The sequence below is a fragment of the Gorilla gorilla genome, chromosome 2 (assembly GCF_029281585.2).
Source record: "Gorilla gorilla gorilla isolate KB3781 chromosome 2, NHGRI_mGorGor1-v2.1_pri, whole genome shotgun sequence".
Taxonomy (NCBI): Eukaryota; Metazoa; Chordata; class Mammalia; order Primates; family Hominidae; genus Gorilla; species Gorilla gorilla.
Genome location: NC_086017.1, coordinates 161,081,576 through 161,107,046, shown reverse-complemented (window position 1 = coordinate 161,107,046; position 25,471 = coordinate 161,081,576). Strand labels below are relative to the sequence as shown.

General features: G+C 37.3%; 1 protein-coding gene and 1 pseudogene across 5 annotated transcripts in view; one reads left to right on the top strand and one right to left on the bottom strand.

The window, feature by feature from the left end:
• RNF13 (ring finger protein 13) overlaps nt 1-25,471 on the bottom strand; it is a 214,982-nt gene continuing 189,511 nt past the window's right edge. For all 5 annotated transcript variants that reach the window (XM_055382967.2, XM_019023616.4, XM_004037836.5 and 2 more), the window contains 2 exons: nt 1,996-2,076; nt 1-1,392 (listed from right to left, as the gene is read on the bottom strand). In XM_055382967.2, coding sequence (XP_055238942.1) covers nt 1,028-1,392; nt 1,996-2,076 — 446 coding nt within the window. In that variant the 3' untranslated portion in view covers nt 1-1,027. The remainder of the gene's footprint in view (nt 1,393-1,995; nt 2,077-25,471) is intronic.
• Nucleotides 22,202-23,881, top strand: LOC109026086 (nucleophosmin-like; annotated as a pseudogene).

Here is a 25,471-nt window from a genome sequence, read left to right as displayed (position 1 = left end):
TTAAAGTGGAAAACATGTTTATTAACATTCAAACTTCCCTCACACAAGGCCATATAAAAATCCTTAGCATTTTGATTATACATTAGTCTACACTTTCTACATAGTTACAATGATGTATAATTTAGCTTTTCATAATACAGTGTTTCAATACATCATTAGTTCTGTTAAACATAAGTCACTTACTTTCAAATCCAATACTTGAACAGTTTCCTCTGTACATAGTTTAGCAGGGCTAATTAGCATAAGATGCTGTTTATTAAGAGGTATATGATCTGAGTATTAATAGTTGCTGAAGTTTGGTATTTTTATGCAGCATTTTCGTTTTGCTTTGATAACACTACAGAACCCTTAAGGACACTGAAAATTAGTAAGTAAAGTTCAGAAACATTAGCTGCTCAATCAAATCTCTACATAACACTATAGTAATTAAAACGTTAAAAAAAAGTGTTGAAATCTGCACTAGTATAGACTGCTCCTGTCAGGATAGACTGCTTTGGAACAGAAAGGGAAAAAACAGCTTTGAGTTTCTTTGTGCTGATAGGAGGAAAGGCTGAATTACCTTGTTGCCTCTCCCTAATGATTGGCAGGTCAGGTAAATGCCAGAACATATTCCAACTCAACAACTCTAGGTAACTTTATGGAGGTGGAAGCTGGGTTAGTTCATGCTAGGTGGCTGTAGCACTGACCTCATGTATAAAACGCAAAACACTTAAATACTGTGATCTAGGTCTTAATTGCAAGCTATACTGAGGATTTTTTTTTTTTTTTTTTATGTTTTGGCTATACTTTCATTCCAAAAGAAAAGCTGAATTGATGCTTGAGTTACAGCACCAGTCTATTATTAGTGAATGAAGTATATTCTTGCAGATAAACACCAGATCAAAAGTCCTGTTTCAGTAATTTGATTAAACTGTAGAATACTAAAAAATAAGTTATTTCTACAGAAATCTTTGAAGGGAGCAAAAAATCAAATTACAGTATATACCTAAACATTTTAAAGGGAAATAAACCAATCATCTTCTGAAAGTCAAACAGTATTCGCTATGTTGTAATCCCGTTCACCATTAGGCTGCAACTGGACCACGACATCATGTTCATTAATTTCATTTTCTGCATCACTACTGTCAGTATCTTCATTGTCGTCTTCCTCATAGTCTGAAGATTCTGTCATGTTCTGATGTGAGCGGGATTCCGATAAAGCCCCAAATGACTGGGCACTGACAGAAGCTAAAGGTCTCAGTAAAGGGGTATGTTCTGTCACTTCATTTTCTTCTTGACTACTATCTGTGTCAGAGTCTGAATCGCCTTGAGAAGGAACAACTTTTTGCTTGCACACTGGACAGGTTTTTTTGGTTTTAGTTAGCCAAGGGTCTACACACTTGCAGTGATAAGCTGTTGAAGCAAAATATACATCTTTAGTTAGTATGCTGCGGTTGATACTTTTATATTTAATCTCTTGCCATATTTATTCAGTGTTCTGTATGTATCATGTAGGGACGGGAAGAAAGTTTATTTTTTATTTTTATTTATTTTTTTTTTTGAGATGGAGTCTTGCTCTGTCACCCAGGCTGGAGTGCAGTGGCACGATCTCAGCTCACTGTAACCTCTGCCTCCCGGGTTCACGCCATTCTCCTGCCTCAGCCTCCCTAGTAGCTGGGGACTACAGGCGCCCACCACCACACCCAGCTAATTTTTTGTATTTTTAGTAGAGACGGGGTTTCACTGTGTAAGCCAGGATGGTCTTGATCTCCTGACCTCATGATCTGCCTGCCTCGGCCTCCCAAAGTGCTGGGATTACAGGCGTGAGCCACCATGCCCGGCCTGAAAGTTTATAAATTTTTATAAATACACCTCCATCCTTGAATGAGACCACTAATTAGTACAGGGCCTGGCTTATGGTGTGCTAATAACTATTTTCCATCTCTTCCCCTGGAATATGGAACCTAAATATAAATTACTATATGTAAATTCAAAGCAGTATGTAATTACTCATACCATGGGAACAGGGAAGGATTCTGAGTTTGTCTCCATCTTCATACTCATCCAAACAAATGGCACATACATCATACTCATCTCCTGAAAACAGAAAATATGTAGAGAACTATTTTTTCACCTTTCAAACTTTTCAAGTTAGTCCTCAGTTACTGCCTTTTGATGTATTTATCTTTGAATGATGCCTTTTGCATCGGACTCAAGGATCTGCTTATCTAAGTCCTAGGACCTGAAGTTTCAATTTAAGTAATTAACATTTTACCTAAACTAGTTAAAAATTGATGACAAATTTGTTTACCTTGATTATCTTTGCAAAATATTTTAGTAAGATTCATAATTACATCAGTGTTCTACCTAACCAAATGCTAGTTTTGAAATATTTAATGCCAGAGAACAAAATTTCACTACTAAAATGTTCAAACTCTGAGTCATTTTTTAAATAAAAATGGAAACATGAGAATGTACTCAAATGTTTAACTATATTAGCAAATAAAAACAGAATCGAAATGAGTCACACTGGACTTCAAATCTCCAGCATTTACCAAATTCTGTGGTGCTTGGCAAGTTGCTTAGCCTTTGCCATCCAGTTCTTTATCAGTAAAAAGATTAACTTACCTTGCAGGTTATAAGGATGAAATGAGCAAAGGGCCAGACACATAGGTATTCAATAAAGGGTATACTATTAATATTGCCACTTTAATTGTCTTACTGTGGAATTTATCAGTTTTATAATCATAGAAATTTATTAATTCATAGCTCTTTTTGGAGTTCCAGTGTAGTTTTTTTAAGTTTTTAAAGGAACTAGCAGTTTTTATTTGTTTGTTTGTTTGTTTTTGGAGACGGAGTCTCACACTTTTGGCCCAGGCTGGAGTGCAGTGGCATGATCTTGGTTCACAGGAACTAGCAGTTTTTTTAAATACAGCAGCTTTTTCAGTTAATAGTGGCTTAGACACCACTGTGAGTGCTTGAAAGCACTTTTGTGAGTTTTTTTCCACTACATGAATATGTTAGATAAAAACTTATAAAACTTTTAGGGACAAAAGACAGTTAAATTCATTGCCTATCCCACACGGGGTAACAACCTTGGAAGACATATCAGAAATAAAGCCATTATCTGGATGGATAGTCTGGATGAACATGACACATAAAAAAGGTGCTGAGAGTTCTTCTGAAACAATCCCTTTAATGTCCTAGTCATTTAAAACGCACATTCAGGAGAAGCCCGAAATAGAAAGCTTTAATGAAAATTACTAATTTTTGTCCATTACCTTGAATTTGGTTACTATAGTATCTAAATTACATTCTGTAACAAATGCATGTGTACATGTGTTAGAATCTTGTGTGTGGAATTTGGTGAGACTTACTAGACTCAACTATTAGAAGACTAAAGGACCTCTGATATATCTGTAATTATTGTTTTTAATTATAATTACATAGATCTATTTACATGGACTTTGAGGACAGATAGTTATGCAATTCAATCATGACTGATTTCTCATACAAATCAACCTTTGAGTCACATCACCTTTTGAAAATGCCTACTAAAAACAAAACAGTTAATGTAGCTGAACAGGAACTGACTGTGGCTCAAAGCTGTGCCAAGGCTCTAAGGCTCATTTTATTGAGGTAGGGAGATCAGCCTGTATTATCCATGTGAGCTCAATGTGATCACAAGGGTTTTGAAAAGTGGAAGAAGGAAGCAGGAAAATTCAGTCAGGGGGCGATGTGGCTACAGATGAATGGTCAGGGAGATGGAACTACTGGCTTTGAAAATAGGGGGAAGAAGGGTCACAAGTCAAGGAATTGAGTGCCCTCCAAAAGCCAGAAAAGGTAAGGAAATGGATTCTTCCCTGGAACCTCCAGAAAGGAACACAGTCCTGCTGACACCTTGGTTTTGGCCCTGTGAGACCTGTGTCAAACTTCTAACCTACAGATAATATATTTTTGTTGTTTTAGGGCATTAAGCTTTTGGTGATCTGTTATCAAATTAAATAGGAAACTAATACAGGTATATTTGGGTTATCTTTAAATGTATAGACTTGATGATTTGGAGTCACTGAGCTTTCTTATCAATCCTTTGAATTGTTCCAAGTAGTAGATTTATATTAATATCCCATATTTTATTGCCATAGCACTTAGTTTGAAGATGACAGGTCAAGATTCCAAGGTACAGTTTGTGATCATGGACCAAATTGGAGCTTAGTGCTCTGTAGAAAATTAACCTTTATGGCCTTGGACTTGTGATGAAATGGTAAAGCACATATTAGAATGCCTGAGGTTCCCATCCTGGTCCTTTTAGTAGCTATGTAACTTTATGTAAAACACTTATCTTTATGTTTGTTTTCTCAAAGGCAAAACACAAACATTAACATAATTATGTATTAGGGTTGTTGTGAAGATTAAAAGAGATAATGCAAGTAGAGTAATTTACATGGTGTTTCGCACATACAATACCTCTTAACCAATTTTTACCTAGTAAAACTAGCCAATAGGCATACTTACTTATCACATGGTAGAAGACTGGCTAGGAGGCTATTCTCTAACCAACCTTATGCTTTTGTCCCAACAGATGATCAGCTGCATGCTTACAAAAGGCTAGTGGCAGTGGTCATTGAACCTGTTTGTTTTACTTAGGGTAATTATGTAATTTAGTTAAATATTCAGCAGTCCATAAACTGTGAGTGTAAAAGACTTCTGGTTTTATTTGAAAGCTAGGTTGAATGCATTAGAAATACTTAAAAAAAAAAAGCTAGTTGCTCCCCTCAACCCATCCCCAGTCAAAAAGTGGTTAAATTGGGTATGGGTAAAAAAACTAAAAGACTGGACAAATGTAGAAAGCAAGGATGAAAGCAGAATCCACTTTTTCCCCCACTAAAATACTTGAAACTAAAAATGGTAGAAAATGCTTCATGTACCATGGCAATTTGGAAATCCAGCCAGTGGATTCATACTTAAAAGGCTGTGGTCCAACATCAATTGTTGAGTGGATTTATAATTACATTTAAAATAGAAATTAAAGGCATTTATCTATTTTTATGATTTATAAGATTTTAAACATTACCTACTGGCTCTGGTAGTATAAGATAAAAGGACTATAACAAGTGCTTTATAAGTGTTAGTTTTGTTACTATTAGCACCATGAGTTGGGTTCTAAACTGGGGATGATTTTGCTCCCAAAGGACATTTGGTGATATCTGGAAACATTTTTGGTTTTCATAACTGAGAGTTGCGCCTGGCATCTTGTGAACCAGAGATGGTGCTAAACATCCTATAATGTACTGAACAGCCCCCTAAACCAAAGTACCCCATCTAAATGTCAGCAGTGCTGAGGGTGAGAAACCCTCATAGAAACCCCTGCAGGCTAACAAAACTTTGCTAATTCACTAGTGGATAAGATGTCAGAAGTTGTGGAAGAAATCAGATTCATGTCTGTTATATGAAACAATAAGACACACTTTTGTCTGGAATGTTTTTCGCACTGCTGTAGAATAAAGTTTCAGAAAAATTTCATGAAGGTACTTTTAAAGTAAATCTCATCAATCTGGGAATGTTAAAACATGTAGCTGGACAGAACTTAGATTGTCTCCTCTTTAAACTTGTTCATCCATGATTTTTCCCCATTTCAAGCCCAAAACTTTGGCTCATCAGATACAGAAAAGCATTGGCCCTTCATAACAAGACTCACACAAAGACCTAGGTAGCCAAGGCAGTGGCATGAACTAAATATCAGGCCTAGGCCTATCTTTGATGTTTCTCTTGCTTAGAGCCTTCATACAATCTGTCACCAGATCCTGGAACCTTTTATCTGCAAAACATATCCTGAATCTTTCCCCTTCTTTTCATCACCTTGATTACTCTGGTCTAATCTTCTAGATTATGCTAAGAGCCTCCTCTCTGGTCTCCCATCTATTCCTGCCCCATGTAGTTTTTAGAACCTAGAGTGATCTTTTAAAAATGAAATATCACATCATGACATTCTAATTTAAATGGCTTCCCTGAGAATAAAATTTGACCTCCTTATTATGGCCTTCATATAGCTATATATGATTTGATCCCTCTACCCCCACATCCTGTCTCATCTCATACCAATCCACCCTTCATGCTTCATCCTTGTGGCCTTCTTTCAGTCTTTGAATAAATATGATAGTAAGTTAGATGGGGACCTGAATTTGGCCAGGCTGTAACAAAAACATTTGGACATAAAATTAAATTTAGAAAGAGGAATTACCATTTTTAAACAAGGCTTGAAACTGAGCTAGTTAAAATAGTCACAGTGCAGACAAACTGATGTAGAAGTTAATTGTTCAATTCTATACCAAACTAGTTCGGGTATCAAGTAAACCAAGAATAGGTTTCCTCAAAGTAAAAGATAAAAGAGATTGAAGATTCAGGGTTAAATACATATAGATTTCACTAGTGATACTGACTTTACATATGCATTATAAATAATCTGCCTAGGGATGATGCATCATTAGAGTCATGAGTTGCCACTTACTCGCTGCTTCTGCCAGTGAAGAAAACAATAGCAGCTTTTTTTTCTTAGTATTGAATTCTTTTTAATTGCCCTGTAGTCCAAAAGTGTGTTTGGTATGAATAGCAGCTTTTTTTCTAGCAAATAAGAAATAAATGAATCTTATTTTTTATTCTTCTTTTCCCTGTACCAGTTCCCAAGAAATCTCAACAAAATACAACAGGATAAAATATTTTAAAAAGCCAGATTTGCCTGAGAACTCTTTCTGATTATTTCCAAACCCTGGGCAAAGGAACTAATATTTATTATTAAGGTTAGATTAAAAGCTGTTAAAATGTAGTTATAAAAAAAGAAGTCTTTAATAGCTAGAGTAAAATTTTATAAGTAAAAAATTATAAAATTTAAAAAAATTATAAAAATTAACAATTGCTCCATTTTTATGCAATCTACTAAAATGCTATGTTGCTTTTTTCCAGTCTCTGAAATAAAAATCTTTCCCCTCCTGTACATATAATCTTCAAAAATCTCAATGATTAAGCCATAAAGGAAAAATGCCTGGTAACTTAAAATGTCAGATATGAAATCCACTTTTTTTTTTTTTTTTTTTTTTTTTTTGAGACGGAGTCTCGCTCTGTCGCCCAGGCTGGAGTGCAGTGGTGCAATCTCGGCTCACTGCAAGCTCCGCCTCCCGGGTTCACGCCATTCTCCTGCCTCAGCCTCCCGAGTAGCTGGGACTACAGGCGCCCGCCACTGCGCCCGGCTAATTTTTTGTATTTTTAGTAGAGATGGGGTTTCACCGTGGTCTCGATCTCCTGACCTCATGATCCGCCCACCTCGGCCTCCCAAAGTGCTGGGATTACAGACGTGAGCCACCGCGCCCGGCCTGAAATCCACTTTTATCATTTATATTTCAGGGATCTGGCTGCTTTAACATACTAATGGGGCAAGGGAGACAGCTCCCAGAGAGAGCTGCTTAATAGAGGGATGTTAAGTGAAAACATAAGGATTTTCCATCTGTTAGGAAACAGTGTGTGGTATCTAGTTCTTATGGTTAGACTTGGAGAAATACATTAATTGAATGACACAGGAAATACAGGAAACCACATTTTGCTTGAAGAGCAATTTTTGAGGACAATAACGAGTAATGAAAAAATGTGTAAGGATGCTGGCTGCTTCAGAAGCAAGAAAACAACTAAAAGGCTACTACTATATTATATGTGCTAGAAATGGGTAAGTTAATACTTAAATCATTTAACTATTAATCAGCATGAACATTTCTGAAAGAACTTCAAAAGTGAAGATGAATAAGATAGGAAGATTTAAGATCCTGTCCCCAAAGTGTGGTAAATAGGAAAGTTTACAGATACTATATTCAAGTTGTTTTTAAAAGTTTCTGTGAATTGTATTACAAGCTATGCCAATGGAAGATATTTCCAAATGCCAAATTCTTTTTGGTTCATTGGCAAATATTTCCAAAACAGAAATACGTTTTAGCACAATGAAGCAGCTGATTACTATGATAGTTTCTTTTTTTCTTTTTTGTTTTTTTGCAGGTGGGTGGGTAAGGAGTAAGGGTAAGGGTGGTAATACAAATGTTATAGAGTCCCCTAACATTTTCACTACATTCTAAGCCTATAGGAGTTCTCTTAAAGACTTCCATGGCTTCCATGGTACTATCACTGGTATGAAAAGTACCCACAGATGTGTTCTACACTTTCCTCTATGTTTTCAATTATATGCAATAAGGAGAAAATTGCAACAACCAAAGGGTTTTTTTTTTCTAACATCTGTGTGTATATACCTTGTCAAAACCACTAGAACACACCAGAATATGGTATAACAAACAGACCTTTTACTTAAGATGTCAAATCTCATGATAACCAAAAAATTCTAAAACAAAAATACAACTAGCTCAAACTTACTGTTACTGAAATTTCAAGTGTAATGTTTTTATTTTCCAACTGCTTCATGATTTTGGCAGTCTTCTTTTTAATCATAAAATATGTTTAATGACTGAATTTTGATGACACTAATATTTTATGATTTTTATTTAAGAGGTTGTTTTGCTTTTATAATAATAATTGCTACCACTTGTTGAGTTCTATGTGCCAAGCACTATTGTAGGCATTTTTCATAAACTGATTTAAATCCCTCCTACCACACACCTTGTGAAGTAAGTACTATTAGGTACATTTACACATGAATGGGTGCTTGGCAAGGTTAAGAAACTTGCACAAGGTCACACAGCCAATAAATGGGGGATCCAGAATTGCAGCCCAGGTCTGTTGGGCTCTAAAGCCTTTGCACAGTCTTAGCTGTTATGTTGTATTATATTGCCTCCTAGGTTATGTATGTAGAATTTTTGATCACATTTAAATATTCCCCTTCGATTCATAGTGTTAAGAAATATAGTTAAGCAGCTACGTATTTACTAGGGATGAAAATGTTTCCAATTCATAAGCCAGAACACTTTTTTCTTCAGATATTTAACACAAAGAAGGGATGAAGACCATTTTTTATTCCCATCTCCCATGGTTTCATATTTTTATAAACATTTCTACAATGCTACACAATAGCAGATAATATTCTGCAACTTTAATTAAAGGTCAAACATTTCTTATATATTCTGATGGTGAGATGATAGTGCCTACGCTAAAGCAATCAGATGACTCCACTGAGGGAAAGAGCATTGCATTAGCAACTCTTTGGGAGAAATGTGTTAGTGAATTATTTCATGAATGCAGTGAGAATAAAATGATTGTCTTAGAGGCCATAAATAAATCCATTTAAGTTAAAACCCAAGTCTAGGAATTGATATCCGCTTTGGCCAAATTTAACTTTGGGTAATCTAGCTTAAAAAAAAAAAAATCCAACTTTTCCCTATAGTATTTTAAATAGTCATTCTATATATTACTCTTTATTGGTTCTCACTTGGTTGATATTATCTATGCAGATAAACTACAACTGTACCCAAAGCCTTTCTGAATAAAGATTTATCATCCTGAGGAGAAAAACCAAAGGTAATGGGAGTTTTGGAATGGTAAATATTGTGCCAGACCTCAAGTACTTAAAAAGCATTTCCTAGGCCAGGCATGGTGGCTCATGCCTGTAATCCCAGCACTTTGGGAGGTCGAGGCAGGCAGATCACCTGAGGTCGGGAGTTCAAGAATAGCCTGACTGACATGGAGAAACTCTGTCTCTACTAAAAATACAAAATTAGCTGGGTGTTGTTAATGCATGCCTGTAATCCCAGCTACTCAGGAGGCTGAGGCAGGAGAATCGCTTGAACCCGGGAGGCAGAGGTTGTGATGAGCCAAGATCACACCATTGCACGCCAGCCTGGGCGACAAGAGCGAAACTCATCTCAAAAAAAAAAAAAAAAAAAAAAAAGCATTTCCTTTTACTAAGTACAGAAGGTTCATTATTCTTCTTTTATTATTCTTTTTCAGGCCACTAGGAAATGAGGGTGTATAACACCCTTCCAGAGCCAACTTCAACAAACTCAAATTTATGTACGTCCTAATCTAAAATTTTTCTTTTCCTACATATAAAGGAAATTAAATAAAAAACCTGTCCGTTGCAGTTACACTTGGGGCAGTGGGCCTACATTATTTTTGCATAAAGCCCAATTGCTTCTAGATGACTTCTGCTTGTTGATTAGATTAGTCTAATATTTGTTGCGGCTCTCAGAGTGGCAAAGGTGACTATAGGAAGTCATACATAAAATTTCCTTCTAAATAGTGCATACAAATCAATAATAAAATAGTATGATCCTAACAGAAATGTGAACAAAGGGCAAGCCAGGTTTTAAAGCAGAAATATAAATGGATATTTTACCTTGTTAATGTAGAATATGATGAAATGAGTATTATATACTGCTAGTAGACTTGAACTTTCAGCAAATTAGTTTGTCTCAAAAATGGTCTTTCCTTTTCTCTTTGACATAGTGAGTTGAAAAGGAGAAGGAAAAGTAGGAGTAGGGTGGAGGGAATGACAAGAGAAGGAGAATGGGAAGAATGAAAGCCATGAAATGGTAGTGACTGAAAAGAGTAGGGTAGTATTTACTAGTGTTTGGAGTCAGGAGGTTGAATTGCAGCCCTGCCACTTCCCTTTAGCTGCTCGTGTATCCTCAGGTAATTTACTTGATCTAAGTCTCATATTCCTTATCCATAAAGTAGACATGACAGTTTTTCCTAATTAGGCTGCTCTGAAAACTAACTGAATTCATATATGCAAAGTACACAGTTTGCTTTCATACTACATAATAGTATGTGTTACATGCTTATAAGACCTAAAATGCGAAATTATCAAATTTTGATTTGGTGCAATGCCCATCCCAATCCAACTTAATTCTAAATAACCGATTTGGTACAAACAACACCGACTAAAGTAGAAAGAGGCAGGGGTGGACTGAAGCATGGTTCTCCTAAGCAAGTACAGCTACAGGCAAATGATAAAAGAGTGCCATGATACAAATCAACCTATAGCACCAACTCTCTGAGTTTCCTTCAGTCAAAGCTATTACAGTACAGACCTTAGGATCTTTATCTCTGGACATGAGGTAATAAAACAGTTCCTTTTCAAATAACTCATGAATGCACTGATTTCTTAGGAACCATAGCCATGGTAGTAATTCCTCACCCAACTTGCATCCTCACTTATTTCACTGCTTTGTGGGCCTTCTGAAAACTATTCCTTTAGAAGAGCTGAGAAACATTCCCTTTTCTGACAGACAGCAAATACAAAGAGTCACAACTTAGCAGAAACCCTGAGTAGAAAACCACCGTAAGAACCAGTACTGGTAGCAAAGCCTGAACTGTGATAAATTGCCAGAGACTCAGTGTGGACAAGTCTGAGAGTTAAAAAACTTCCAGGGGACCCAGTGCTTTTTTGAGTTTTACCTCCTGAAGCTCTACCAGGAAAAATCCCCTCAGGTATTGGGGGTGGTTGGGAGAAGCATTATGTTCTGAACAAGGCCTTCCCCCAAGAAAAACTATTTTACCAGATCATAATCTACTGTGGTTTTAGAATCTAACTGACCTGGGGAAAGGGCAAAAATACCCAATTCCAATCAGCTCTAATCTACATGGAACAGAAGATACCCAACTCCAGCTCCCTCCAGCCATCTGGTCCCACCTAATTCTGGGAAAAGAAGTGACAGGCACTTGTGAAGTTCAGACCCTTGGGCCACAGGCTCACTTAAAGACTGAGACAGGCCAAGTGTGGTGGCTCACATCTGTAATCCCAGCACTTTGGGAGGCTGGGGTGGGAGGAGTGCTTGATTCCAGATGTTGAAGACCGGCCTGGGCAACATAGAAAGACCCCATTTCTACCAAAAAAAAAAAAATTAGCTGGGCATGGTGGTGTGTGCCAGTAGTCCCAGCTATTTGGGAGGCTGAGGCAGGAGGATGGCTTGAACTCAGGAGGTAGAGGCTGCAGTGAGTCAAGATTATGCCACTGCATTCCAGCTTAGGTACTAGAGTGAGAGCTTCGCTCTGTCCTAATTTTAAAAAAAGGTTCAGATATAATTATAAAACTATAGAATGCTTCCCCTTCCCTGTACCTCACTACTACATGACTAATGGCCTATTTACTGCAATTCTTTTCACCCAGTATATCATGTCCAGCTTTCAACAAAAAATTACAAAGCATACTAACAGGCAAAAACACAGCTTGAAGAGACAGAGCAGGCATCACAAACAGACTCAGATATGGCAGGAATGTTGGAATTATCGGATCAGGAATTTAAAACAACCACCGTTAATATTCTGAGGGTGCTAGTGGAAAAATTAGGCAACATGCAACAATGGTTGGTTAATGTAGGCAAAGAGATGGAAATTCTGAGAAAGAATTAAAAAGAAGTGCTAGAGATCAAAAACACAAAAATGAAGAATGCATTTGATGAGCTTAGTATACTGGACACATCTTGAGCAAAGTATCTTTGAGCTTAAGGACATGTCACTAGAAACTTACAAAACTGAAAAGCAAAGAGAAAAAAGACGGAAAAAAATGGAATAATATCCAAGAACATGGAACAACTATAGAAAATGTAGCATATGCATAATGGAAACATCAAGAAAATTAAGAGAAAAGAATAGAAGCAATAAATAAAGTTATAATGACTAGGGATTTCTTGAAATTAGTTTCAGACACCCCACCACAGATCCAGGAAGTTAAGAGAACACCAAGCAGGATAAATCCCCAAAAAAGAAAGAAGAAAGAAAAAGAGAAGAAGAGAAGAAAAAAAGAAGGAAGGAAAATGAAGAGAATCTGAGGGACTTCTGGGATAGCATCAAATAGAAGAAAACATGCATTATGGGAACCTCAGAAGGAGAAGAAAGAAAGGGGTAGAGGACCTATGTGAAGAAATAATGGTTGGAAACTTCCCAGATCTGAGAGAAATGGATATACAAATTCAAGAATCTCAGATAATTCCAACCAGAATAAATCTAAAGGGATCTAAGGGATCTACACTGAGACATATCATCATATTATAATTAAACTGTCTAGTGACAGAAATCTTGAAAGCAACAAAAAAAAGCAACCCAGTACATACAAAGGAGCTCATATTAGATTCTCAGCAGACTTAGCAGAAACCCTGCAGGCTAGGAAGTGGGATGATGTATTCGAAAGAAAAGCGGTGCCAATCAAGAATGCTATGTTTAGCAAAAGTGCCCTTTCAAAACAAACAAAAACAGAAATTAAGACTTTCTCAGATAAAAATTGAGGGAGTTTATCACCACTAGACTTATTCTATAGGAAATTCTAAAAGAGCACCTACAAGTAAGTGAAAAGCTGATAAACAGGAACATAAAACCATGTATTAATAAAAACATAAGTCCCAGGTAAAGTTAAATATATAGACAAATATAGAATCCTGTATTATTGTAATGTAGGTGAGTAAATCACTTATAAATCTGGTATATAATTTTTTTTTTTTCTAGACAGGGTCTGGCTCTGTCACCCAGGCTGGAGTGCAGTGGCATGATCTCGACTCTCGGCAACCTTCGCCTCCCAGGCTCAAGCCATCCTCTTGCCTCAGTCCCCCAAGTAGCTGGGACCACAGGCACTTGCCACCATGCCTGGCTAATTTTTGTGTTTTTTTTGTAGAGATGAGGTTTCACCATTTTGTCCAGGCTGGTCTCAAACTCCTGAACTCAAGTGATCCGCCCACCTTGGCCTCCCAGAGTGCTGCGATTACAGCCATGAGTCACTGCACCTGGCCCAGAATTTTTCTAAAAGCATAAAAAGTAATAATCTATATTAAATGATAAGCAATGTAAAAACAGGCAATTTGAGTCATCAATAACATAAAATGGGAGGCAGAGAGGGAGCATGGTTTTTATATGTGATTGAAGTTAATTTGTCAGTTTGAAATATTTAAAAGGTCAGTTTAAAACAGATTGTTAGGACTTTTAAGATGTTTTATGGAATTGCAAGGGTAACCATAAGGAAGATATCTGTAGAATATATACAAAGGGAAATAAGGGAATCAAAACGTCACTAGAAAATATCAACAAAAAACACAGTGAGAGGAAAGACAAAGCGGTAAGACAGACAAAAAACAATGAACAAAAGTAATACTAAGTCCTTTCCTGTCAGTAATTATTTTAAATATAAAAAGATCAAACATACCAAGACATTGATTGAATGGCTAAAAAATATGAGATCCAACAATAAAGTGCTTACAAGAAAATCATTTTATATCTAAAAACATGTGGGGACCAGGCATGGTGGCTCACACCTGTAATGCCAGCACTTTGGGAGGCCGAGGTGGGCAGATCATGAGGTTAGGAGTTCGAGACCAGCCTGGCCAGCATGGTGAAACCCCGTCTCTACTAAAAATACAAAAAATTAGCTGGACATGGTGGCGTGTGCCTGTAATCCCAGCTACTCGGGAGGCTGAGGCAGGAGAATTGCTTGAACCCAGGAGGTGGAGGTTGCAGTGAGCCGAGATTGCGCCACTGCACTCCTGCCTGGGCGACAGAGCGAGACTCCTTCTCAAACAAACAAAAAGCACACGTGGGCTAAAAGTGAAAAGGTGGAAAAGATATTCTATGCAAATGAGAAACTGGAGAGCAGGAGCAGCCATACATATATCAAACAGAATAGACTTTAAGAAAAAAAAAACTATCAAAAGAGAAAAAGGGGGGCATTATATAATGACATAATGGTAAATTCACCAAAAAGATATAACAATAAATATATACACATCTAACATCAAAGCAGTCAAATACATGAAGCAACATTGACAGAACTGAAGGAAGATGGCCAGGTGCAGTGGCTCATGCCTGTAATTCCAGCACTTTGAGAGGCCCAGGCGGTTGGATCACCAGAGGTCAGGAGACCAGTCTGGCCAATATAGTGAAACCTCATCTCTACTAAAAATACAAAAAATTACCTGGGTGTAGTGGCAGGCACCTATAATCCCAGCTATTCAGGAGATTGAGGCAGAAGAATCGCTTAAGCCCAGCGGGAGGAGGTTGCAGTGAGCCAAGATTGCACCACTTCACTCAAGCTTGGGCAAAAGAGCGAAACTCCGCCTTTAAAAAAAAAAAAAAAAAAGAACTGAAAGAAGAAATGAGCAGCAACACAATACTAACAGGAGACTTCAATACTCCACTTTCAGTAAGAATAGACCAACCAGACAGAAGATCAAACAGAAGACACAGATGACTTGAATAACTCTTTAGACCAATTGGAACTAACAAATGTATACAGAACACTCCACCCAACAACAGGGGATACACATTCTTCTCAAACGCACATGTAATATTCTCCAAGACAGACTACATGTTAGACCACGAAAAAAGCCTTAAATGTAAGAAGATGGAAGTCATACAAATATATTCTCCAACCTCAGCACAATGAAACTACAAATCAATAGCAAAAAAAAAAAAACAAAAAAACAGGCAAATCCACAAATGTATAGGAATTAATGCAGTTTTTAACAACCAATGGGTCAAATAAGAAATCACAAGGGAATTTAGAAAATATCTGGAGATATATGAAAATGAAAACACAGCATACCAAAACTGATGGAATGCAACAAAAACAGTATTAAGAGGAAAGTTTTATTAAAAAGGAAGACAGACCTCAAATCAACAACTTAACCTGACACTTGAATAATGAAAAATAAGCTAAATCCACAACTAGCTTACAGCAGAGACAAATGAAACAAATAGGAAAAAAGATAGAAAAAATACAACAAAACCAACAGTTGGTATTCTGAGAAGATGAACAAAATTAGCAGATCTTTAGCTGCAATAACTAAAATGGAGAGAAGACTGAAATAGCTAAAATTAGAAATAAAAGAGAAGACATTCAACTGATGTCATAGAAATAAAAAGAATTATGAGGCTAGTATTAAATTACAACCAAACCAGATAATCTAGAAGAAATGGATAAATTCCTAGAAACATACAGCCTACCAGTACTAAATCATGAAGAAATAAGAAATCTATGTGAACATACCTATAACTAGTAAAGAATTGAAATAGTAATTAAAAGCCTCCCAACAAAAAAGGCCAGGACCAGATAGATTCACTGGAGAAGTCCTCACTGGAGAAGTCCACAAATATTTAAATAAGAACTAACGCTAATCCTTCTCAAACTCTTTGAAAGAATCAAAACAGAAACTCTTTGAAAGAACTGCAATCACCGATACCCTTTCTTCCGGTTGATTGAATTGGCTACTGAAGCTTGTGCATCCGTCATGTAGTTCTCATGCCATGGTTTTCAGCTCCATCAGGTCATTTAAGGACTTCGCTACACTGGTTATTCTAGTTAGCCATTCGTCTAATCTTTTCTCAAGGTTTTTAGATTCTTTGGGATGGGTTTGAACTTCCTCCTTTAGCTCGGAGAAATTTGATCGTCTGAAGCCTTCTTCTCTCGACTTGTCAAAGTCATTCTCCATCCAGCTTTGTTCCGTTGCTGGTGAGGAGCTGCGTTCCTTTGGAGGCGGAGAGGTGCTCTGATTTTTAGAGTTTTCAGCTTTTCTGCTCTGTTTTTTCCCCATCTTTGTGGTTTTATCTACCTTTGGTCTTTGATGATGGTGAAGTACAGATGGGGTTTTGGTGTGGATGTCCTTTTTGTTTGATAATTTTCCTTCTAACAGTCAGGACCCTCAGCTGCAGGTCTGTTGGAGTTTGCTGGAGGTCCACTCCAGACCCTTTCTGCCTGGGTATCAGCAGCGGAGGCTGCAGAACAGCGAATATTGCTGAACAGCAAATGTTGCTGCCAGATCGTTCCTCCGGAAGCTTCATCTCAGAGGGGTACCTGGCCGTGTGGGGTGTCAGTCTGCCCCTACTGGGGGGTGCCTCCCAGTTAGGCTACTCGGGGGTCAGGGACCCACTTAAGGAGGCAGTCTGTCTGTTCTCAGATCTCAAGCTGCATGCTGGGAGAACCACTACTCTCTTCAAAGCTGTCAGACAGGGACATTTAAGTCTGCAGAGATTTCTGCTGCCTTTTGTTTGGCTATACCCTGCCCCCAGAGGTGGCGACTACAGAGGCAGGCAGGCCTCCTTGAGCTGTGGTGGGCTCCACCCAGTTCGAGCTTCCCAACCACTTTGTTTACCTACTCAAGCCTCAGCAATGGTGGGCACCCCCCACCCCCCAGCCTTGCTGCCGCCTTGCAGTTCGATCTCAGACTGCTGTGTTAGCAATGACCAAGGCTCAAAAAAGAGCCCACACTGCCAGACAATCCTAAGCCAAAAGAACAAAGCTGGAGGCATCACACTACCTGACTTCAAACTATACTACAAGGCTACAGTAACCAAAACAGCATGGTACTGCTACCAAGACAGAGATATAGACCAATGGAACAGAACAGAGCCCTCAGAAATAATACCACACATCTACAACCATCTGATCTTTGACAAACCTGACAAAAACAAGAAATGAGGAAAGGATTCCCTATTTAATAAATGGTGCTGGGAAAACTGGCTAGCCATATGTGGAAAGCTGAAACTGGATCCCTTCCTTATACCTTATACAAAAATTAATTCAAGATGGATTAAAGACTTACATGTTAGACCTAAAACCATAAAAACCCTGGAAGAAAACCTAGGCAATACCATTCGGGACATAGGCATGGGCAAGGACTTCATGTCTAAAACACCAAAAGCAATGGCAACAAAAGCCAAAATTGACAAATGGGATCTAACTAAACAAAAGAGCTTCTGCACAGCAAAAGAAACTACCATCAGAGTGAACAGGCAACCTACAGAATGGGAGAAAATTATTGCAATCTACCCATCTGACAAAGGGCTAATATCCAGAATCTACAAAGAACTCCAACAAATTTACAAGAAAAAAACAACCCCATCAAAAAGTGGGCGAAGGATATGAACAGACACTTTTCAAAAGAAGACATTGATGCAGCCAACAGACACATGAAAAAATGCTCATCATCACTGGCCATCAGAGAAATGCAAATCAAAACCACAATGAGATACCATCTCACACCAGTTAGAATGGCAATCATTAAAAAGTCAGGAAACAACAGGTGCTGGAGAGGATGTGGAGAAATAGGAACACTTTTACACTGTTGGTGGGACTGTAAACTAGTTCAACCATTGTGGAAGACAGTGTGGTGATTCCTCAAGGATCTAGAACTAGAAATACCATTTGACCCAGCAATCCCATTACTGGGTATATAGCCAAAGGATTATAAATAATGCTGCTATAAAGACACACGTACATGTATGTTTATTGAGGCACTATTCACAATAGCAAAGACTTGGAGCCAACCCAAATGTCCATCAATGATAGACTGGATTAAGAAAATGTGGCACATATACACCATGGAATACTATGCAGCCATAAAAAAGGATAAGTTCATGTCCTTTGTAGGGACACAGATGAAGCTGGAAACCATCATTCTCAGCAAACTATCGCAAGGACAAAAAACCAAACACCGCATCTTCTCACTCATAGGTGGGAATTGAATGATGAGAACACTGGGACGTAGGAAGGGGAACATCACACACTGGGGCATGTCGTGGGGTTGGGGGAGGGGGAGGCATAGCATTAGGAGATATACCTAATGCTAAATGACGAGTTAATGGGTGCAGCACACCAACATGGCACATGTATACATATGTAACAAACCTGCACGTTGTGCGCATGTACCCTAGAACTTAAAGTATATATATAAAAAAAAAGACAGAAGAACACAGTATGCTAGCCTGAAGAAGCAATATACTATATGATTCCAACTACATGACATCCTTGAAAAAGTGACTGTGGAAACAGTAAGGTCAGTGGTTGCTAGGGGATGGGGGAAGGGAGAGATAAACAGGCAGAACACAGAGGATTGCTAGGGCAGTGAACCTACTCCAGTGATACTGTAATGATGGACACATGTCACTGTAAATTTGTCTAAACCCATAGAATGTACAACACCAAGAATAAACCCTAAGGTAAACTATGGGCTTTGGAGGATAACGATGTGTCCATGTAGGTTCATCAGTTGCAACAGATGTACCACTCTGGTGCAGGATGTTGATAATAGGGGAGGCATACAACACCAAGAGTAAACCCTAATGTAAACTATGGGCTTTGGAGGATAATGATATGTCCATGTACATTCATCAGTTGCAACAGATGGACCACTCTAGTGCAGGATGTTGATAACTGGTAAGGCTTTGCCTGTGTGAGGGCAGGGGATATTGGGATATCTCAGTACATTCTACTCAATTTGGCTGTGAACCTAAAACTGCTCTAAAAAATAAAGTCTTAAAAAAAAAAAAAAAAGGAACTGCAACACTTCCGAACTCATTCTATGAGGTCAGAATTACCTTAACACCAAAATGAGAGACAGATACAAAAAAAGAAAACTGCAGGCAAATATCCCTTAAGTATACTGATGTGAAAATCCTCAACAAGATACTAGTAAACTGAATTCAACAGTACATTAAAAGGATTATACACCATGACCAGTGGGACTTATTCTGGAATGAAAGGATGGTTTAACATATGAAAATAAATCTATTTAATACACCACATTAACAAGATGAAGGACAAAACCAGATGATCATTTCAATTGATGCAGACAAAATTCAACAATCTCATGACACAAACACTCAATAAACTAGGAATAGAAAAAAACTATCCCAGCATAATAAAAGTCATATATGAGACGGCTACATTTAACATCATAGTCAACAAAAGAAGACTGAAACTTTCCCTCTAAGAGCAGGAATAAGGCAAGGATGCCCACACTCACCACTACTATTCAACGCAGTACTAGGAGGTCTATCCAGAGCAATTAGACAAGAAAATGAAATAGAAAACATACAGATTGGAAAATCAGTAAAATTAATTCCCTTCACAGATGACATATTCCATACAAACTGTTAAAATCAGCAAATTCAGCAAAGTTACAGGATGCAAAATCAAAATTCAAAAATTGCATTTCTATACACTAACAATCAATTCACAAAGGAAATTATCCCTCAACCAAAGGAGCTGTAAAAAAAAACAAAACAAAACAGGAAATTAAGAAAACAATTCCATTTACTATAGCAACAAAAAGGATAGAGTACTTTGGAATAAGCTTGAGCTTATTAAAAGGTTTCTACACTACAAACTAAACACTGCCACAAGAAATCAAAGAAGATAGAAATAAATGGAAAGATATTCCAGGCTCATAGATTGAAAGACTTAACATTGTCAAACTGTCCATGCTACCCACAGTGATCTACAGATTCAATGTAATTCTTATCAAAATACCAATGACATTTTTTGCAGAAACAGAACAAAGCATCATAAAATTCTCAAGGGACTATGAATAGCCAAAACAATCTTGAAAAAGAACAAAATTGGAAGACTCATACTCCCTGATTTCAAAACATTCTACACAGCAACAGTAATTAAGATGGTATGGTACTAGAGTAAAGATAGATATATATACACCAATGGAACAGAATTTAGAGCCTAGGAGTAAACCCTTGTATATATGGCCAAATGACTTTTGACAAGGATGCCAAGATGACACAGTGAATAAAGAACAGTCTCCTTAACAAATGGTACTGGGAAAACTGGGATATCCACATGCCTAAATAAATAAATAAATAAATAAATAAATAAATAAATAAATATTAAGCTGGACCTTAACTTACACCTTACATAAAATTAACTCAAAAGGGATTAAAGACCTAAATGTAAGGCCTAAAACTATTAAACTCCTAGAAAAAAATATAGGGGAAAAACTTCAGGATATTGGATTTGAGAATTATGTCTTGGAAGTGACACCATAAGCACAGGCAACAAAATAAAAAAATAGACAAATGGGACTACGAGAAACTTTTGTGCATAAACAGACATGATCGACAGAGTGAAGGGGCAGCTTATGGACTGGGCAAAAATAACTGCAACACATGTATCTGATTTGGGGTTAATATCCAGACTATATAAGGAACTTCTACAACTCAACAGTAAAAAAAAAAAAAAACAAAACCTAATTTAAAAATGAGAAAATGGATAGATAGAAACTTGGATAGAAAATTTTCCAAAGAAGATATACGAATAGCCAATAAATACTTGAAAAGATGCTCATCATCACTTATCATCAGGGAAATGCAAATCAAAACAATGAGACATCGACTCATACTCACTAGAATGGCCACTAACAAAAGAGCAGAATGTAAGTGTTCAGCATGTGGAGAGCCCTTGTGCACTGGTGATGGGAATGTAAAATGGTGTAGGTAGTACAGAGAGCAAGCAGTAAGGAGATACTCCTAAAATTAAAAAGACAATTAGAATATGATTCAGCAATCCCACTTCTGGATATATATCCAAAAAGAATTCAAAGCAGGATCTTAAAGATAAATTTTCACCCATGTTCATGGAAGCATTATTTATAATAGACAAGGGGTAGAGTGGAAACAATCCAAATGTCTATTGACAACGAATGGAAAAGGAAAATGGTATATACATAAAATGTAGTATTATGAAATCTTTAAAAATAAAAGAATATTCTGTCACATGCCACAACATAGGTGAACCGTGAGGGCATTATGCTAAGCAAAATATGCCAGTTGCAAAAGGACAAATACTGTATCAGTCCACTCATATGAAGTATCTAAAGTAGTCAAATTGTAGAAAAGAAACAGCAGAAATGTGGTTAGCAAGGGCTGGAGAGAAGAGAAAGAGGGAATTATTAGTGTTTAGTGGGTACAGAGTCTTAGTGTTATAAGATGAAAAAATTCTAGAGATTGGTTGCACAATAATGTAAATATACTTAACACTATTGAACTGTACACTTAAAAATGGTTAAGATTGTAAATTTATTGTTATGTGTTTTTTTACAAGAAAAAATGCAAGCAAAAAAAGGTGAAGAAAAAATAAAAACTTTCATAAACACAATTTGAGGTAATTTTTGCCCCAGAACTGACTTGTGAGAAATGTTAAAATAAGTTCTTTAAAGAGAAGAAAAATGATATAGGTCAGAATCTTAGATCTACAAGTAAAAGTCCTGGAGAGGAAATAAGTAAAAGTAAAATAAAAACTTCTACTTTTCTTATTCTTACTTGATTTTACTTGTGAACAAACAAATAGCAGTTTGTTCAAAATAGTAACAGCAATAATATATTCAATTATGTATGCTATGAATGTATAACATATATAAGTGAAATGAATAACAGCAATGATATAAGGGATGGAGGGTAGAAATTAGGAATATTTTGTTATTATTGGGAACTTGCACTACCCACAAAGAAGTATAGTGTTATTTGAAAGTCAAATTGGATTAGTTGTAAATGTACAATGCAAACTCTAGGGCAACCACTAAAAAAGAAAATACATACACATATAAATAACATTAATATGCTAAGAAAGGAAAGTGGAATCATTATGAAATACTTAATTAAAACCACAAATGGTGAAAAAAGATTGAAAGAGAAAAACAGAAACAGGCGCAACAAATACAGAACAATGATAAATATAATAGATATTAACCCAACTATATTCATAATCACTTTAAATATCTATGTCCTAAATATGCTAATCAAAAGATTGTCAGAGTGGATCAGATAAAAAAAATAAGACCAGCTATATTTTGTTGAAAAAAACCCACTTTAAATATGAAGACACATACCCTGGTGTGATTCCATCCTGCGCGGCTGTTCTCTGGAGCAGCAGTCATTTATCTCTGTCCGCCTTCTCTCCCACCTAAGTGCGTGTCACCACCCCATGGAAGATTTGATGGACATGGACATGAGCCCTCTGAGGCCCCAGAACTATCTTTTCAGTTGTCAACAAAAGGCCGACAAAGATTGTCACTTTAAGGTGGATAATGATGAAAATGAGCACCAGTTATCTTTAAGAACGGTCAGTTCAGGGACTGGTGCAAAGGATAAATTGCATATTGTTGAAGCAGAGGCAATGAATTATGAAGGTAGTCCGATTAAAGTAACACTGGCAACTTTGAAAATGTCTGTACAGCCAATGGTTTCCCTTGGGGGCCTTGAAATAACACCACCGGTGATCTTACGGTTGAAGTGTGCTTCACAGCCAGTGCATATTAGTGGACAGCACTTAGTAGCTGTGCAGGAAGATGCAGAGTCAGAAGATGAAGAAGAGGAGTATGTGAAACTCAAGTTTATCTGGAAAGCGATCTGCCCCCGGAGGTGGTAGAAAAGTTCCACAGAAAAAAGTAAAACTTGCTGCTGATGCAGAAGATCATGATGAAAATGACGATGATGATGATTTTGATGACGAGGAAACTGGAGAAAAAGCACCAGTGAGGAAATCTATACGAGATACCCCAGCCAAAAATGCACAGAAGTCAAATCAGAATGGAAAAGACTGAAAACCATCAACACCAAGATCAAAAGGACAAGAATCTTTCAAAAAACAGGAAAAAACTCCTAAAACACGAAAAGGACCTAGTTCTGTAGAAGACATTAAAATGCAAGCAGTTCATCAATTATGTGAGGAATGCTTCCGGATGACTGACCAGGAGGTTATTCAAAATCTCTGGCAGTGGAGGAAGTCTCTTTAGGAAAATAGTTTAAACAATTTGTTAAGAATTTTCCATTTTATTTCATTTCTGTAACAGTTGATATCTGGCTGTCCTTTTTATAATGCAGTGAGAACTTTCCCTACTGTGTTTGATAAATGTTGTCCAGGCTCTATTGCCAAGAATGTGTTGTCCAAAATGCCTGTTTAGTTTTTAAAGATGGAACTCCACCCTTTGCTTGGTTTTAAGTATGTATGGAATGTTATGATAGGACATAGTAGTAGTCGTGGTCAGACATGGAAATGGTGGGGAGGCAAAAATATACATGTGAAATAAAACTCAGTATTTTAATAAAGTAAAAAAAAAATTAGACACATAGATTAAAAGTAAAGAGATTGACAAAAATATCATGCTAACCCTAATCCAAAAAATGTGAGAGTAAGCATATTTTCAGACAGAGCAGACATCAGTGCAAGAAAAATCATTACAGATAGAGACGCATTACATAATAATAAAGGGATCAATTCTCCAAAAAAAAATAATAATAATAATAACAATATGGCCGGGCACGGTGGCTCATGCCTGTAATTCCAGGACTTTTGGAGCTGGTGGATCACTTGAGGTCAGGAGTTCGAGACCAGCCTGGCCCAACATAGTGAAACCCCATCTCTACTAAAAAATACAAAAATTAGCCAGGCATGGTGGTCTGCACCTATAGTCCCAGCTACTTGGGAGGCTGAAGGAGGAGAATTGCTTGAACCTGGGAGGCAGAGGCTGCAGTGAGCTGAGATCGCACCACTGCACTCCAGCCTGGGCAACAGAGTGAGACTCTGTCTCAAAATAAATAAATAAAAAATTTTTTACAATTATATATATATATAACTATATATATATATAACAATATTTAATGTGTATGTACCTAATAACAGAGTGCCAAAATATATAAGGCAAAAACTGATAGAACTGCAAGGAGAAACAGATGAATCTGCTATTATAGTTGGAGACATCAACACCCCTCTATCTGAAATGGACAGATCCAGCAGGCAGAAAATCAGTAAGGACACAGTTGAACTCAACAGCAGCACCAGTCAACTGGATTTAATTGATATACACACTACTTCATCATCCAACAAGAAATAGAATATACATTCCTTTCCAGCTCACATGGAACATTCATCCACTGAGAGACCACATTCTGGGACATAAAGTATACTTTATTTTTTAAAAATAAGTCTTACAGTATTACCATGCAGAGCACAATGGAGTTAAACTAGAAATATATAATAATATATAAATACAGATAGCTGGAAAATTCCCAAACATGTGGAGATTAAAAAACACACTTCTGAATAACAAGTAGGTCAAAGAAGAAATCTCAAGAGAAATTTTAAAATATTTTGAGCTAAGTGAAAATAAGAATACAACATATCAAAATTTGTAAAATGCACTGATGTTACCAAAATGGCAGAGTAGAAGCAATCTGAGTTGGTTTTCCCACACAGAAAATGAAAAACAACTATACAGTGACAACATTATCACCACCAATATTCCAGAACTCAAAACTGAGGCTGTGACAATCCTTGGTGTCACAAAGAAGTGAAAAATTATGAGAAGAGAGAATGGACTTTTCTATCCATGATGCCCCTCGACTTCTCTATCCATGATGCCCCTCCCTTAAGTTATTAGGCACTGGGTAAAAAAGTCTCCCAAGACTTATGGTTCCTATCCTGGAGAAACTGAGACTAAGGTAGACAGCCAGTTTCCCTACCATCTAGGGTTACTATGCAGGAAAGCTGCTCCTGCCTCAACCCACAGGAAGCATTGCTAGTGCCTATTGGGAGAAAATCTGAAGACAGCTATAGACAAACGTGGAAGTAGGGCTAGCAACTCCAGCAAAGGAAACTTGGGGCTGCTCTTTATCTCAGCCAAAGGAGATGCCAAATCAGAGGGACAGTGGATCAGCAGCAGTAGGAGGCATTCCACGGGTCCTCTGCGCACAAACTCCTAGCTAATTCCCTTCCCCGCCAACCCCAGCCAGGGAATCC